A 16,367-nucleotide genomic window follows, 5' to 3' on the forward strand; every position below is an offset into this window, starting at 1 on the left:
GGATGACAGCAAACAACGACAACCACTGAATTCCATTCTCCTGACTTTGGACAGTCACATACAGACAGCAAACAACGACAACCACTAAATTACATTCTCCTGACTTTGGACAGCCACATACAGACAGCAAACAACGACAACCACTAAATTACATTCTCCTGACTTTGAACAGCCACATACAGACAGCAAACAACGACAACTACTGAATTACATTCTCCTGCCTGAACAGCCACATACAGACAGCAAACAACGACAACCACTGAATTACAGGCTTCTGACTTTGGACAGCCACATACAGACAACAAACAACGACAACCACTGAATTACATTCTCCTGACTCTGAACAGCAACATACAGACAGAAAACAACGACAACTACTGAATTACAGGCTCCTGACTTTAGACAGCCACATACAGACAGAAAACAAGGACAACCACTGAATTACAGGCTCCTGACTTTAGACAGCCACATACAGACAGCGAACAACGACAACCACTGAATTACATTCCCCTGACTTTGGACAGCCACATACAGACAGCAAACAACGACAACCATTGAATTACAGGCTCCTGACTTTGAACAGCCATATACAGACAGCAAGCAACCGAATAGAGATATAGAGATAACCACTGAATTACAGGCTCCTGACTTAAGACAGCCACATACAGACAGCAAACAAGGACAACCACTGAATTACAGGCTTCTGACTTTGAACAGCCACATACAGATAGCAAACAACGACAACCACTGAATTACAGGCTCCTGACTTTAGACAGGCACATACAGACAGCAAACAACTACAACCACTGAATTACAGGCTCCTGACTTTAGACAGGCACATACAGACAGCAAACAACGACAACCACCGAATTACAGGCTATTGACTTTAGACAGGCACATACAGACAGCAAACAACGACAACCACTGAATTACATTCCCCTGACTTTGAACAGCCACATACAGACAGCAAACAACGACAACCTTTGAATTAAATTCCCCTGACTTTGAATAGCCACATACAGAATGTGACAGGGCTCAGATTATTTGCGAGCACTAAACCCGACCCTTTCCTAGGACAGTGGCGTAACAGCAGAATATGAGAACAACATATAAACAAGCAGTTAAAAAAAGATTGATTCCTCAGATCGACACAATCCACAAAGCCAACTTACAAGAAAGCTAAATGCACTTAAATGTACTCTTAGTTACTGATAGCTACTTAAAAGCTTATTATTAGGTTATTACAACAAGTGACACCTTTTCATACTTTATTGTATATATGAGTATAAGCGAATGACATTTAGGTCACTTAACATTTTAATTATTTCATCTACACCCCTGTCAATTTGAACCAAATTTGGCCGAATTAATATACGGAATGGTCCTTATTGAAACTTTGTCATTTTGAATCAGACGAAAGGCATGGAGGCCGGTGGTAAACGTTAATTTCGATCAACCAATTTTCTTTTATTTCTTTTCTCAAACTGTAAGACGAAATGTTTAAAAACTTTGAGGAATTGATGAATGAAAGATTTTCTATTAACGATCTATCTTCATTTAATGTTGATATGAAGGCGAACAGGATGGCATTGATGACGTGGTTCCTATTGAAACCCTATGCAAAATAATATTTCTCTATCAAATACCAGTAAATGAAAAGATAGCTGACCGAAGACAATCTTTGATTTTGATTGTATTGATTCTAAAGAAGCTTCTAGTCTGATACTTGAAGGCAAAATAACTAAAACATCAGGAGCTAAATTACTGCAGAAATCATCGTTTCTTGAACAATTTGATATTGCGGCCTCATGTTAACGGAATGGGATGGAAACTAGCCGCGGCAACATGTGTAAACTTGTGAGATCGGCGATTAATGCTTCCACAAATCCTTAGTTTTCATTTTGAACTTAAATGTATTCCTGATATACAAATAGTCATGCTGTTTTGCATTATTTCTGATGTCAAAATTAAAAACAAATAGATATCTTCAAGTTTAAGATATGAACTTTTTTTAATATATTAATGTGTTAAAAATTTGAGTTGGAGTCTAAATAAAATCATCATAGATACCAGGATTGAAATTTTGTATTTGCGCAAGACACGCGTTTCGTTTACAAAAAACTCATCAGTGACGCTCGAATCAAAAAAAGTTAAAAAGGCCAAATAAAGTACGAAGTTGAAGAAGATTAAGGACCAAAAATTCCTATAAGTTTTGCCAAATACAGCTAAGGTAATCTATTCTTGAGGTAGACATATTGGGAATACAGAGATGAGAAACTTTGAATATTACAACTCTATACTCTAAACCAATGGTTATACTATTATTTATTGCTAATGTCATTGTATTTTAACGCTCCAGAATAGTTGGATGAAATTCTGAGGGAGTATATAATTTAGAGCAGTTAGATATACTTCTGAGATAGATTTGTAGTCTCTCATATTTGAAAGAAGCAGTAAGATGTGCTGTTATATAACATACTAGACTCTCATATTTGATAGAAGCAATATTTATTTTGTTTGTAGATAAATGTTCAAAAAGAAGTTATCATGTATATTATGTTTCGATGGAAATTAAATTGGTGAACAAAATGTAGTAAATGTGTAGAGTTTGTACTTGTTGTCAATAGATTATTCACTGGTTTCAGAAGGAGTTTGACGTGCTTATGGGGAAACTGTTTTTATACCGTCGTTATACTTTATTGTTTCAGGGGCGTTGGGTGTGCTTATGATGGAAAGTGTGTCCAGCAATGTCCAAGTGAATACGACATTGTCTGTGGCACTGATGGCCTTCTTTACGTCAATGACTGCCATAGGAAAATGAAGTAAGTTAACGTTGGAATGATTATTCATAAGTGGCCTCTTATTAGAGATTATTTTTCTTATTAATTTTAACTTTGCTTCTGAATATTCCCCATAAAAGTAAACGTGTATGGAAGGCAATTTTATCAGAACAAAATTCCGAAAACCAAGGTCTTCCATTGAAATATAGGACACGGGAAAACAGAATTGATTTTAACAGAGAACGCGCATAGAAATGAAAACTACAAAAAAATTGTTAAAAAGGATATAACTTTCAAATGAAAAAATCTAACACCCAACCCTGAAACCACCGCTTCCAACGAGAACAAAACAAACATACAATACATAGAAAGTGTAAATGATAAGGTATACAAAAACTCATAAAAATACCAGGCTTATAATTGGTACACCAGACTCGCGTTAAATCTCAGATACTTATATATACATTGTGTCTCTTTTAGTGGAGTTGGTTTAGCAGACATGTCACTATGTAAAGATAAATGTTCATTAGAGCTGGTCCCTGTATGTGGAGTGGATGGAAGAACCTATGACAATGACTGTATCAGACAAGCAGCGTAAGTAAAATTGAATTAAGAGCAGTAAAATATGCCCATGTTTTGCGATTACCTCGTGTTCATTGGAGTTTGTTTGATTTCAAAATATAGTTTGAAATCTTTCCTGCTATTATGACAGAAGAAAGCAAATCCCATGAGGCATTCATTTAGATAGATTATGAAATAAGATGATGTACGATGAAGTCTTGCTCTTGGGTGAGTACTGTGTCAATATTTTGAGTGTCGAATTAAACCATATAAAAGAAACAAAACAACAAAAATTAAACTGACTAGTAAAAGATAGGTGGAAGATACCTAAGGAAAATCCAAACTCATAGGTTGATAACAAACTGACAAAGCCATGGCAAAAAATATAAAACGACACAAAAAAACATCAGTATAAAAATACAACATAGAAAACTGAAGATAGAATAACACGAACTTCACCAAAAACTAGAGATGATCTCAGGTATTCCAGATATATTAGCAGATACTGTTCCACATGTAGCACCCGTCGTGTTGCTCTTGGAAGTACACACTCGGTGATAAGTCTATTTTGTTGATGTCAGAAAAGAGAAAACGAGGACGTGATAATAGTTATAACAATTGAAACCTCTCCGTTATCATCTGTGAATCAAATATTCCAAAACGGTCAACCAACTCATGATGACGTTCGTAAAATTTTCGAAGGGATGGCTTTAACCATTTGAAACCCTTGGTTCAATAGCTTTCTTGTAAGCAGTAATAGTCTTAGTTAGCAGTGAGGAGAGTTGATAAATATTTCGGTCGAAATAAGGAGGTTGATTGCCACAAATATAGGCAAATGACTCTTATACATATTTCAATCAATATTGTGACGTGATATTAAAGGACGGAGCCGTCTTTATCGGCACATTATAACACCAAAAAGGTTTTACTCGAGATTGAAAGTAGAAATAGGCTCTCCATTAATTTTTTATTGTTCATATGACATAATCCGACATTAATCTATGCTCTTGACGTGATATTTCCTACTATGAAGGTCTTATAAATAAAGTGAATATTCTGTGCAGTCATTGCGTCATGTTGTGTTATTTTCAGATATTGAGGAATCACAAATCAAGCATGTATTAATATATTTCATTTTATTTTAATGCAATTCTATGCGACTGTCATACAATTGACAGGTTTGGCTAGCTATAAAACCAGGCTCTATCCACCATTTCTACATAAGGAAATGCATGAGCCAAGTCGGGAATATGACAGTTGTTTTCCATTCGTTTGGTGTGTTTAAGTTTTTGATTTTGCCATTTGATAAAGGACTTTCCGTTTTAAATTTTCCTTGGAGCTCGGCATTTTTTGTTATTTTACTTTTTAATAACCCAGGAACATACATTTCAAGGAATCTCGTTGTGTCACCGGTCATGACTGTCAAATCCTTTCTGTAAGACCGACTACGTCGTTTTAACATACTAGTAACATCTGCTCTATCTTTTTGCTTTTACATATCTCAGTTTGTTTGTTACGTTCGTGCATGTTTTTAACGGTTGTTTATATTCCCGATTTTGACAGTTTGTCTGAGTGTAGTTACGCAGGGCGGGTGATGCATGCATAACATGACACGCTTACCCAGTCGACGTACATGGTTACTCTCCTATTGGAGTTCCCTTGCAATTCCCTTGGTCTTTTGTCGAGTCTGCGACTTCTGTTGCAGAAAGCGAGACATATATAGGGATATTGATTCGGCGGCGGTGGCGTTAACTAACTACTTAGAAGATTAATATTTAAGAAGGTAGAAGACCTGGATGCTTCATACTTTGTATATAGATGTCTTATGTCTTACAGTTTCCGTCTGTCATATGTCCATTGTCCTTGACCTCATTTTCATGTTTCAGTGACTACTTGAAAGAAAGAGCTCAGTTTTTTTGTAAAGTTAATTTCTCTCTTATTATGAGTAATATGATAACTATATTTATTATGTGTGTACCTTGCAAGGTCCTCATGTCTGTCAGACAGTTTTCCCTTAACCTTGACCTCATTTCATGGATCAGCGAACAAGGTTAAGTTTTCGTGGTCAAGTCCATATCTCGGATACTATAAGTAATAGGTCTACTATATTTGGTATATGGAATGATTGTAAGGTGTACATGTCCAACTGGCAGGTGTCATCTGACCATGACCTCATTTCATGGTTCAGTGGTTAAAGTTTAGTTTTTGTGTTTTCGTCTGTTTTTCTAATACTGTGTGCCATAGGTCAACTATATTTGGTGTATGGAAATATTTTTCGAAGTCAGTCTGGCAAGTTTAATTTGATATTGACATCAATTTCACGGTTCATTTCTCAATGTTTAGTTTTTGTGTATTGGTCTGTTTTTCTTAAACCATAAGCAACTATATTTGGTCTATCGAATGATTGTTAGGTGATATGCCTGTCTAATAGGTATCATCTGACCTTGACCTCATTTTCATGGTTCATTGGTCAATGTTAAGTTTTCCTGTTTAGGTTTGTTTCTTAGATACCATATGCAGTAGGTCGACTATATTTGATCCATAGAATGATTGTAAGGTGTACATGTCTGTCTGGCAGGGTTCATTTGACCTTGACCTCATTTTCATGGTTTGGTCTGTTTCTTGTATACTTTACAAATGCTATAAGCAATAGGTCAAGTATATTCAGTGTATGAAATGATTGTAAAGTGTACATGTATTTCTGGCTTAGTTAATCTGACCTTGACCTCATTTCTTGGATTATATCAAGTTTATGTGATACTTGAAGTAAAACTTTATATTTAGGACTATCAACATAAAGTCAATGGTCAGTAAAGCAGGCGATACATTTCAGTGTGTGCACTCTTGTTTGTTTTTTATCTTGACTTGTTATTCATTAATTTATCTAAGAGATTTGAACATTGGAAAAGTAATGTTATCTTAATATAAAGACTTCGAAAGCTCAGCTTTCAGATCAAGTTGACTGTCGCCAGCCACTGTTTGCCGGTTTTTCCGTTTAGCCAAAATCGAGATAGATCTTTTTAAGAAACATAAACACGACTTAACACTAACTCAGAAATTTTAACTACTTGAAAAAAAATAAGTACTTTAGTGACATGAAACAATTGTTATCTTCTTTTATAGCAGTGAATTTGGGTGTCCTTGACATACACAAAATGAATGTCTGTATGGATCAACTTTATTGATTTCTTTTTTTTAATAGTGGAGTTCAGTTATCATCAAAAGGGACATGTCCAGTTATCTGTACAGATGAGTATTCCCCAGTTTGTGGTGTAGATGGCAACACATATGACAACGATTGTAAAAGACAAAATGCGTGAGTGTTTTTCCATTTGTATCAATCTAATTTGACATTAAGGAATTAACTACAGAAACCTGGAATATCATGACATAAATGTGCATTGTATTGAGTTGTATCAATTCCCTAAATGTTTAATTTCCCTTTTTTACTGTCTTTACTTGGACATATGAAATTAGAAGCGACTTCAGTATACCGACTTCTTATTAATTGACAATACATTCATCAGTTGATTCTTTTCTCAGTGATTGGCGATAGGTTATCGTTTTTTTATGCATATTTAACGGAATAAAGGATCATAAAATATATATAACAGTAGAAAATAAACAAAGATAATGTTAGTGCGACCTTTACAGTTTTCCAAACTGCTGAAGTAGAAAATTTATAATTTCTAGAGGTCCACATAACATCTTCAGTATAACAACACACTACATGTAACCTTCCGATATTTTCTACTCAGAAGGTCTTATGGACAAAGAAAATATACTGTGTCTTCATTGTGTGACATTTTGTTTTTTTCATTCCATGAAGTTTCTCAAGTAAACATACATTGTTGATTTTAATGAAGCAACACAAATATGTTTCCAGGAATCTATTAATACCGCCATTTTGCATTTGATCGTGCCTGTCAAATCATTTCGATGGAACCTTCTATGCCATTTACTGCCGTTTTAAGACTAAGAATATTCGAGTTGCAAACCAAATGCATAGCCACCCTGCCGCCGGTAACTTGTTGTGGCGTGTCACTTCAATCAAGTTCGAAGTTATTTTTAGAAAAACAAATACGACTTGATAGAAATTAAGAATTTGTACGACTCGAAATCTAAGCAGTGTTAGAGTGATAAGAATACAATAAATTTTATCTTCTTTTGTAAGGATGGGTTGAGATTTTCTTTAAATACACGTAGGAAATAATAAGCTTTATTGATTTTCTATTTTCATAGTGGAGTTCAGTTAGCGTCAGCAGGGGCATGTCCAGTTATCTGTACAGATGAGTATTCCCCAGTTTGTGGTGATGATGGCAACACATATGGCAATGATTGTAAAAGACAGAAAGCGTGAGTTTTTTTTCCATATGTATCAATCTGATTTGAAATGACTGCATAAGGTAAACAAAATTCAAGATTATAACATACTCCATTGATTGTAAAAAAAAAGAGGCAAAAGACACCAAAGGGAAAATTAAAAAAAAAAGACAAGTCCAGGAATAACGTACTATACTAGGACAAAAAAAAAACAGAAACCACTCAGAGCCAAATGGTTAGATTTCCCTATATTTCTACTTCCCATATTTCTTCCTTTACCTAGACATTAAAAAAGTAAGAAGCGACTTCGACTTCTTATTAAATGGACAATACATCCATCCATTGATTCTCTTCTCAGTAAAAGAGTTGTGCTCCTTGGAAATATCAATTATATGGAAAATTGTATTGTGAGCCTCCCATGTGTACAATTCTTGCCAGATTTTTATGGAACTAATATCATAGGTTTATATCAGCAATATTACGGACAATAACGGAAATATTTTCTGATCAAATATTTTTAACGAGTTATGCCCCTTGAAAATATTATATCGGGAATTGCATTGCATTTGCTCTCAAGTCTTCATTTCTCAAAGATATTTATAAATAAAGGCAACAGTAGTATACCGCTATTCGAAATTCATAAATCGACTGAGAAAAAAACAAATCCGGGTTACAAACTAAAACTGAGGGAAACACATATAAGAGGAGAACAACGACACAACAGAAACACAACACTAAAATGCAACACACACAGAAACGAACAATAATATAACAATGGCCATTTTTCTGACTTGGTACAGGACATTTTAAGAAAAAATGGTGGGTAAAACCTGGTTATAAAGCTAGCTAAACCTCTCACTTGTATGACAGTCGCAACAAATTCCATTATATTGACAACGATGTGTGAACAAAACAAACAGACACAATAGGTAAACGTGTCACATATAGGGGTACAACAGCAACACGAACTATAAAAAGTTTTATTATGTGGTCATTTTATGAATTTCCTGTTTACAAAAGTATGAATTTTTCGAAATTCTAAGGATGTTCTTATCCCAGGCATAGATTACCTTAGCCGTATTTGGCACAACTTTTTGAAATTTTGGATCCTCAATGCTCTTCAACTTTGTACTTGTTTGGCTTAATAACTATTTTGATCTGAGCGTCACTGATGAATCTTAGACGAAACGCGAGTCTGGCGTATTAAATTATAATCCGGGTACCTTAGATAACTATTTACACCACTGGGTCGATGCCACTGCTGGTGGACGTTTCGTCCCCGAGGCTATCACCCGCCTAGTAGTCAGCACTTCAGTGTTGACCTGAATATAAATTATGTTGTCACTTTATAAATTTCCTGTTTACAAAAGTATGAATTTTTCGAAATACTAGGGATTTTCTTATCCCAGGCATAGATTACCTTAGCCGTATTTGGCACAACTTTTTGAAATTTTGGGTCCTCAATGCTCTTCAACTTTGTACTTGTTTGGCTTAATAACTATTTTGATCTTAGCGTCACTGATGAGTTTTATGTAGACGAAACGCGCGTCTGCCGTATTAAATTATAATCCTGGTACCTTTGATAACTATTAAAGAACAAAAAAAAGTCTTTTTAGTTAATGCCCTTGAACCTTGGACATATTAAATATGTGCAACGTGGGGGACATTGGAACTCTGGTCTTTCATCATATTTCAATTTCAAGGAATCTTTTAATGTGCCATCTTATTTTATATAAGTTGGCCTTTTTCTTTTTTAGCCATGGCGTTGTCAGTTTATTTTCGACTTACGAGTTTGAATGTCCTTCTGGAATCTTTCGCCTCTCTTTTGCAGATGGTCGTGCTTATCAAATGATTTCGATGAGATCAGCTATATAGTTTATAACCATTTTGCAAATGTTCGAGTTGCGGAACAAGTTTTCAGCCAAGCTGCCGCCGGTAAGCGGTTGTTTCGGCGTTTAGCCACTAACACATTCGAGCATTTTTAAGAACCACCAATACGACAGTTAACACATTCAGATTTTTAACGACTTGACAATTGACTAGTTTTATAGTGATAGGAAAAATATGTTATCTTCTTTTATAAAAGTTGGTTGAGGTTTCTTTAACATACACTAAAGAAATATCTGGTTTAAATAACATTATAAGCTTTATTGATTTTCTATTTTCATAGTGGAGTTCAGTTAGCGTCAGCAGGGGCATGTCCAGTTATCTGTACAGATGAGTATTCCCCAGTTTGTGGTGTAGATGGCAACACATATGGCAATGACTGTAAAAGACAAAAAGCGTGAGTAATTTTCATATACCCGGTATACAAGTATATCTATATCTTATTTGAATTTACTACTGTAACTAAAATTCTAAATGCTTACAAGACAAAATACAATTTTTTACTATTACTTGACTTCATTGATTATAAACACACAAAACCAAATAGAAAAAGTCCCGAGAACAACGTACAACACCATGACATGTAACAAAAAAAATTACTGTTAACAATAGGTACCGAGTAAACGTACAATATAAACATTCATGAAGATAAATTCTGAATTAAGATATCGATGCACGATGCAGTGGATTGAGGTTTCCTTTACATACACTAAAGAAATGTCTGTATCTCATGACAGAATTAGCTTTACGGATTTTTCTGTTTACAGTGGAGTTCAGTTAGCTTCAACAGGGACATGTCCAGTTATCTGTACAGATGAGTATTCCCCAGTTTGTGGTGTAGATGGCAACACATATGGCAATGACTGTAAAAGACAAAAAGCGTGAGTAATTTTCATATACCCGGTATACAAGTATATCTATATCTTATTTGAATTTACTACTGTAACTAAAATTCTAAATGCTTACAAGACAAAATACAATTTTTTACTATTACTTGACTTCATTGATTATAAACACACAAAACCAAATAGAAAAAGTCCCGAGAACAACGTACAACACCATGACATGTAACAAAAAAAATTACTGTTAACAATAGGTACCGAGTAAACGTACAATATAAACATTCATGAAGATAAATTCTGAATTAAGATATCGATGCACGATGCAGTGGATTGAGGTTTCCTGTACATACACTAAAGAAATGTCTGTATCTCATGACAGAATTAGCTTTACAGATTTTTCTGTTTACAGTGGAGTTCAGTTAGCTTCAACAGGGACATGTCCAGTTATCTGTACAGATGAGTATTCCCCAGTTTGTGGTGTAGATGGCAACACATATGGCAATGACTGTAAAAGACAAAAAGCGTGAGTAATTTTCATATACCCGGTATACAAGTATATCTATATCTTATTTGAATTTACTACTGTAACTAAAATTCTAAATGCTTACAAGACAAAATACAATTTTTTACTATTACTTGACTTCATTGATTATAAACACACAAAACCAAATAGAAAAAGTCCCGAGAACAACGTACAACACCATGACATGTAACAAAAAAGATTACTGTTAACAATAGGTACCGAGTAAACGTACAATATAAACATTCATGAAGATAAATTCTGAATTAAGATATCGATGCACGATGCAGTGGATTGAGGTTTCCTTTACATACACTAAAGAAATGTCTGTATCTCATGACAGAATTAGCTTTACGGATTTTTCTGTTTACAGTGGAGTTCAGTTAGCTTCAACAGGGACATGTCCAGTTATCTGTACAGATGAGTATTCCCCAGTTTGTGGTGTAGATGGCAACACATATGGCAATGAATGTAAAAGACAGAAAGCGTAAGTGGTTTTTCATATGCACCAATCTGATCTGAAATTACTACATATGTATATCATTCGAAATGCTTTTAATATAAAATACAAAGTTTATCTATTTTATGACTTCATTGTTTGTAAAAAAAAGATTCCAAAAGGAAAATAAAAAAAATCATATACCAAAACATACAATACCTAACAAAAAACAAAAATAAATAAAAACACTGAAAGCCAATCTGTTTGACTTGTTGTGATATTGTGGCTCTCAGAATGCAAATCATATCCTGACAAGCCAGAAACCTTAAGTATCTTTTCATAATTATGCAGTTTATAAAGTTGTAACAATTCCCTATTTCTTTACTTCCCATTTTCTGCCTTGAATTAAGATAGAGAATTAGAATCAAATTAAAATTAAACACATCCATCAATCGATTCCCTTTTTAGTAATTGGCGATAATCTATCTATTTATTCATAGATATATATCATACATATACATATAAAAGCAGATATGAAATAATGTCAGTACCAATGTTACCAAACTACTGAAACAGTCAAATTCAGATAATTTGAGGTCAGCATTATGAAACTTCGACAAGTTAAGAAATCTCTGACTAGAACTATGTACATTACCATGTGGCTGGTTATGTTATCTTTATGTATTCACCCCTCTCATATTTAGGTGATTAACAAAACAAAGGAAGCATGCAATAAAAAAATTCCCGAAAAATTTACTAGTTTCCAAAAACACAGGTAGAAGTTAATTGAAACAAAATAATATAAAATAATATAAGTAAAATTCATGAAATAAAAAAAAAATCTACCAATGAGAATACGTACGAAAATGCATTACATGGTTGATAGCACTACATCCTTAAAAAAAGATATTGTATTCGACAGGTAACACTCAAATCTATGGGCAACATGAATTCAGGAGTAATAACATGGAGTCCAGTCGCTAATTTTACAAAAACCCTAAAGATAAAATTAATTTTAGCTCTTCTAAAATTTTCATGACTTAGTTACTGGTATTTTTCTCGTAAGATGTTTTTGGAAAAATGTCGCACATATTATAGTTAGATCTTCAATAAGATTATTGAAGTTTTTGACTTTCAAATAGTTTGACACGAGCATCACTAAATAGACATTAATTATCTAAATGTGCATCTTGTACAGTTAAATGTGTACTATTAATGTTATAACTACACCTAGGTCGATACCTCTGCTGGTTGACTGTTAGTCCCCGAGGGAACCACCAGTTCATTAGCCAATACTTCGGTACAGGCATGCGAACATGAATATTGTTTTATTTAAATTTGCTGTTATATAATTTCGAAATCTTTTTATATTAAGGAATGTATCTCCTCCCGCAAGCAAAGCACTGATTCTTTGTACGAGTTTGACTTTACTTTTGGTGCCTTTTGGTTACATGAGCTCTTCAAAGTTTAAATAAGGTTTTGGACCTTTAAATAGTTTGGCTTCGAGCATCACCGAAGATACATACATTGTCGAAATGTTAAATTGGTACCGTTAATGTTGTCATAATTAATCATTACACATATTAGTATCTATTCTTTAAAAAACTGTCAGGAGTAACCTCCTCTATCTCTCCGAATATAGTGAGTTTACTCTAATCATTGAAAACCATGTAATGAGCTGAAGAGCATTGATAAGATTGAACTGTAAATAATAGTCATACAAGTCGAAGGTTTGATGAGCTACAAAGCATTTTTAATATCTGATCTTTAAAATGACTGTGCAAAGAGAAGATTTTGAATGTCAATCAGTGCGAAAGTTAAGAATAAATTGTTAAAGACATACCTTTTCCCTGAAGTGATCTGTGTATATAAACATTGGTGTTTTGGAAAAAGTTTTCATTTTGTTATTGTTATAATAAGAAAAGTTTTTTAACCAATTATTTTAGTAAAGTTGAACTAGCATCAACGGGTGAATGTAAGAAGTCGTGTACAAATGATTTTAATCCTGTATGTGGTAGTGATGGCTTAACATATATGAATCAATGTTGGCTGAAAGAAGCGTATGTATTTGATATTCTCATTTTAGCTCGACGTATCATAGAAGTGTTAAATTATTCTTTGAAAAATCGTATTAGGCTTTAGACAAAATAAAACATACGCATAAACTAAGTTTTTAAAGAAATAAAGAATATATATTATACTTATTTTTATGTGTGTGGCATATGGTAGTTACAACAACAAAAAAGTGTACACAAGTAATAAAGTCTTGATTCTGAATTATAAGAAGCAATATTCAGGAATAAGTTGAAAAAATCTGAGCAACTTTTTTGGAATGTTTATTTTTTAATTTTTTTAACTTCATAATCGATTTGCTTGAAACGGTTTTGATTCTAACGCTACTACTTATGGGTCTAGTTTATAAAAAAACGGAGCATGGAATATTGAATGAGCCTTTTAACCTCATCACATCTTGATATATGGATAAAGGATACGGGGTATACGTCAATGAGACAACAACCCAACGTCCAAAATAATTCAAAGACATCTAGAGACAGATGTCCATATTATAAGACTTTTAAAAAGTCTATATATGTAAATTAATTAAGCAGAAAGAGTCAAAGATCTGCCTTCAACACCAAGTTATCAAAATATCTAAACAGACATTTATATATGGCATGACGTAAAACGTTTGAGATGTCTGTAAAAGCAAGTTTCATTTTTGTTTAAGTACACGTATGTCTTCGTTCAAACCTCCTTTGATCTGTCTTTTGTCATATTCAAATGGGTTCCTGTTATTTTTGAAAATTGGGGTTCGTTAAATCTTAAATTGCTTTTGTTTTTATATATACACTACTGTTCTAGACTTGTGACGAATTAGAGGTTGCCAAATTAAGGAGTGATTCGTGGCAAACTAGACAATGATAAACTGAAGGTTGACAAATTGAACAGACGCCTTTATATTGTTGAAAAAGTGACTTGTGGCATATAAGAGGGTGACAAAATAAGAAGTGATTCTAGCAAACTAGCGGTTGACAAATTGTATAGGCAGCTATCTGTTGTTGAAGAAGTGACTTTTGGAGAAACAAAGCTTGACAAATTATGTAGATAGATGTCATATTTTTGTAGTAACTCTTGGCAAAATAGATGTTGACAAAATAGATATAGACACCTCTCTATTTTTGAAGGGACTCGTGGCAAATGAGTGGTTGACAAACTAAGAAGTGACTCGTGGCAAATTAGAGGTTGAAGAATTGTATAAACTGAACACATGTTTATTGTTGAATAAGTTAATTGTTGCAAATTAAACTTGTATCAAACATGTCTACTGTTGAAGAAGTGACTCGTGCTGAATTAAGTTTAGAAAAATTGTATAGACACCTGTCTATTGTAGAAGACGTGACTCGTGGCAAATTAGAGGTTGATAAATTGTATAGAAACATGTTTATTATTGTAATGACTCGTAGAAAATTAGACGTTGACAAATTGTATTGACACCTGTTTATTTTTTAATTGACTCATGGCAAATTAGAGGTTGGCAAAATAAAAAGTGACTCGTAACAAATCAGAGGATGGCCAATTGTATAGTCAACGACAATTGTATAATTCATAGTTGAACAACGCTTCTATCCCATCGAACTTTAGATAAAGAATACAATTTAATCTGTCTGTATACAAATTGGCAATGAGTGTCGGTTGAGAACAAATCTTTACAACAAAAGATCAGATTCAAGATATTTTTATTGTGAACTTTTCAATTCTATTTAGCAACATTCCAGCAGTGCCTGTAGTGTATATCTCCAAGTTCACACAATATTTTACAGATTGCGTTTCTTATTATGATTTCTTTGATTGAAGATTGTTGCTTACAAAAAAGTTTTTAAACCAAGGGTTTCTAGTGGAAGAGTTGAATTTATCCCTTCGACAGTTTTATAGACGTCATTATGATTTGGCTAACCGCTATGGAATATCTGTGCCACATATTGCCACGAATATTTTCCACTTGTTAAAACCACAATCATGTTCTCTTTTCTGAGTTTGTGATGTCATTGAAATAGAATTATTATTGAATTCGAACTTACCAAGGGCAACACGACGGGTGCCACATGGGGATCAGGATCTGCTTACCCGAAGCACTTGAGATCACCAATGATTTGTTGGTGTTTATGTTGCCCAGTCTTTAGTTTTCTATGTAATGTTTTTTGACTGCTGTATGTCTTTTCTTTCATATTCGGGTGGGGTTTTTTTTTGCCATGATTTCGTTGATTTCTTTGAAAATTGAATTTTGATTGCTCCTCTGGTATCTTCGTAGGCTGGTTCTCTCCCTTGTATCATACGGATATCTGTCAAGTATCTTCCGCCTCTTGTTTTTATTAAGATTATATAGAATTTGTATTCATGCAACTGACTTGTTATTGTTTAGGAAAGTCCACATTCTCAGTATTGGTGAATAGTAACACAATAAACGTTAAAAATAGTCCATGATTTAATTTTATTTAAAATAATAATTAAATCAATTATATTAATTACATATATAGTAATGTCAAAACATATTATAATTATGTTCAATTAACGCTTTTCTTTACGTTATCGAACATAAATATATTATTTTAACAACACTTGAAGTAAAACGATGTAAATTTCAATTAATAAACCTTCAGCTCTCATTTCATTTTTTGAAATTTAGATATGAATTAAAGTTGATTTTAATCAATTATCTCTATTTACATTGTTAATCTTGGTGTTAAAACGAAATGTATTCGCATAAAAGTCATTTTGCCAACTACATAATACACAAGAATAAAACAGAGCGTCGTCATTAAAAAAGAAAAAATAATTTTAAGTTCATGGCTTCAAATTACATTCAACCAAAGTATAGCACTTTCCATGCATCCGTAATGGCATTTTGGAATATCATTCAAATAATGTAATTTCCTGTTAACCAGCACACATTCAAAAATGTCAAATGTAAAAAAAAACCTTTCCTTAACCATTACAAATGAATTAAACGTATTTAT

At 33.5% G+C, this 16,367-nt stretch overlaps 1 protein-coding gene across 13 annotated transcripts in view; it reads left to right on the plus strand.

Annotated features, from left to right (window-relative positions):
* LOC127729478 (agrin-like) overlaps nucleotides 1–16,367 on the plus strand; it is a 28,727-nt gene that overhangs the window by 5,037 nt on the left and 7,323 nt on the right. For 3 of the 13 annotated variants that reach the window (XM_052237299.1, XM_052237298.1, XM_052237297.1), the window contains 9 exons: nucleotides 2,709–2,822; nucleotides 3,261–3,374; nucleotides 6,544–6,657; nucleotides 7,584–7,697; nucleotides 9,835–9,948; nucleotides 10,319–10,432; nucleotides 10,803–10,916; nucleotides 11,287–11,400; nucleotides 13,299–13,412. In XM_052237299.1, coding sequence (XP_052093259.1) covers nucleotides 2,709–2,822; nucleotides 3,261–3,374; nucleotides 6,544–6,657; nucleotides 7,584–7,697; nucleotides 9,835–9,948; nucleotides 10,319–10,432; nucleotides 10,803–10,916; nucleotides 11,287–11,400; nucleotides 13,299–13,412 — 1,026 coding nt within the window. The remainder of the gene's footprint in view (nucleotides 1–2,708; nucleotides 2,823–3,260; nucleotides 3,375–6,543; nucleotides 6,658–7,583; nucleotides 7,698–9,834; nucleotides 9,949–10,318; nucleotides 10,433–10,802; nucleotides 10,917–11,286; nucleotides 11,401–13,298; nucleotides 13,413–16,367) is intronic. The other 10 variants (XM_052237305.1, XM_052237304.1, XM_052237302.1 and 7 more) reach the window with 10 other exon arrangements.

This window comes from Mytilus californianus, unplaced genomic scaffold, assembly GCF_021869535.1.
Source record: "Mytilus californianus isolate M0D057914Y unplaced genomic scaffold, xbMytCali1.0.p SCAF_2, whole genome shotgun sequence".
NCBI lineage: Eukaryota > Metazoa > Mollusca > Bivalvia > Mytilida > Mytilidae > Mytilus > Mytilus californianus.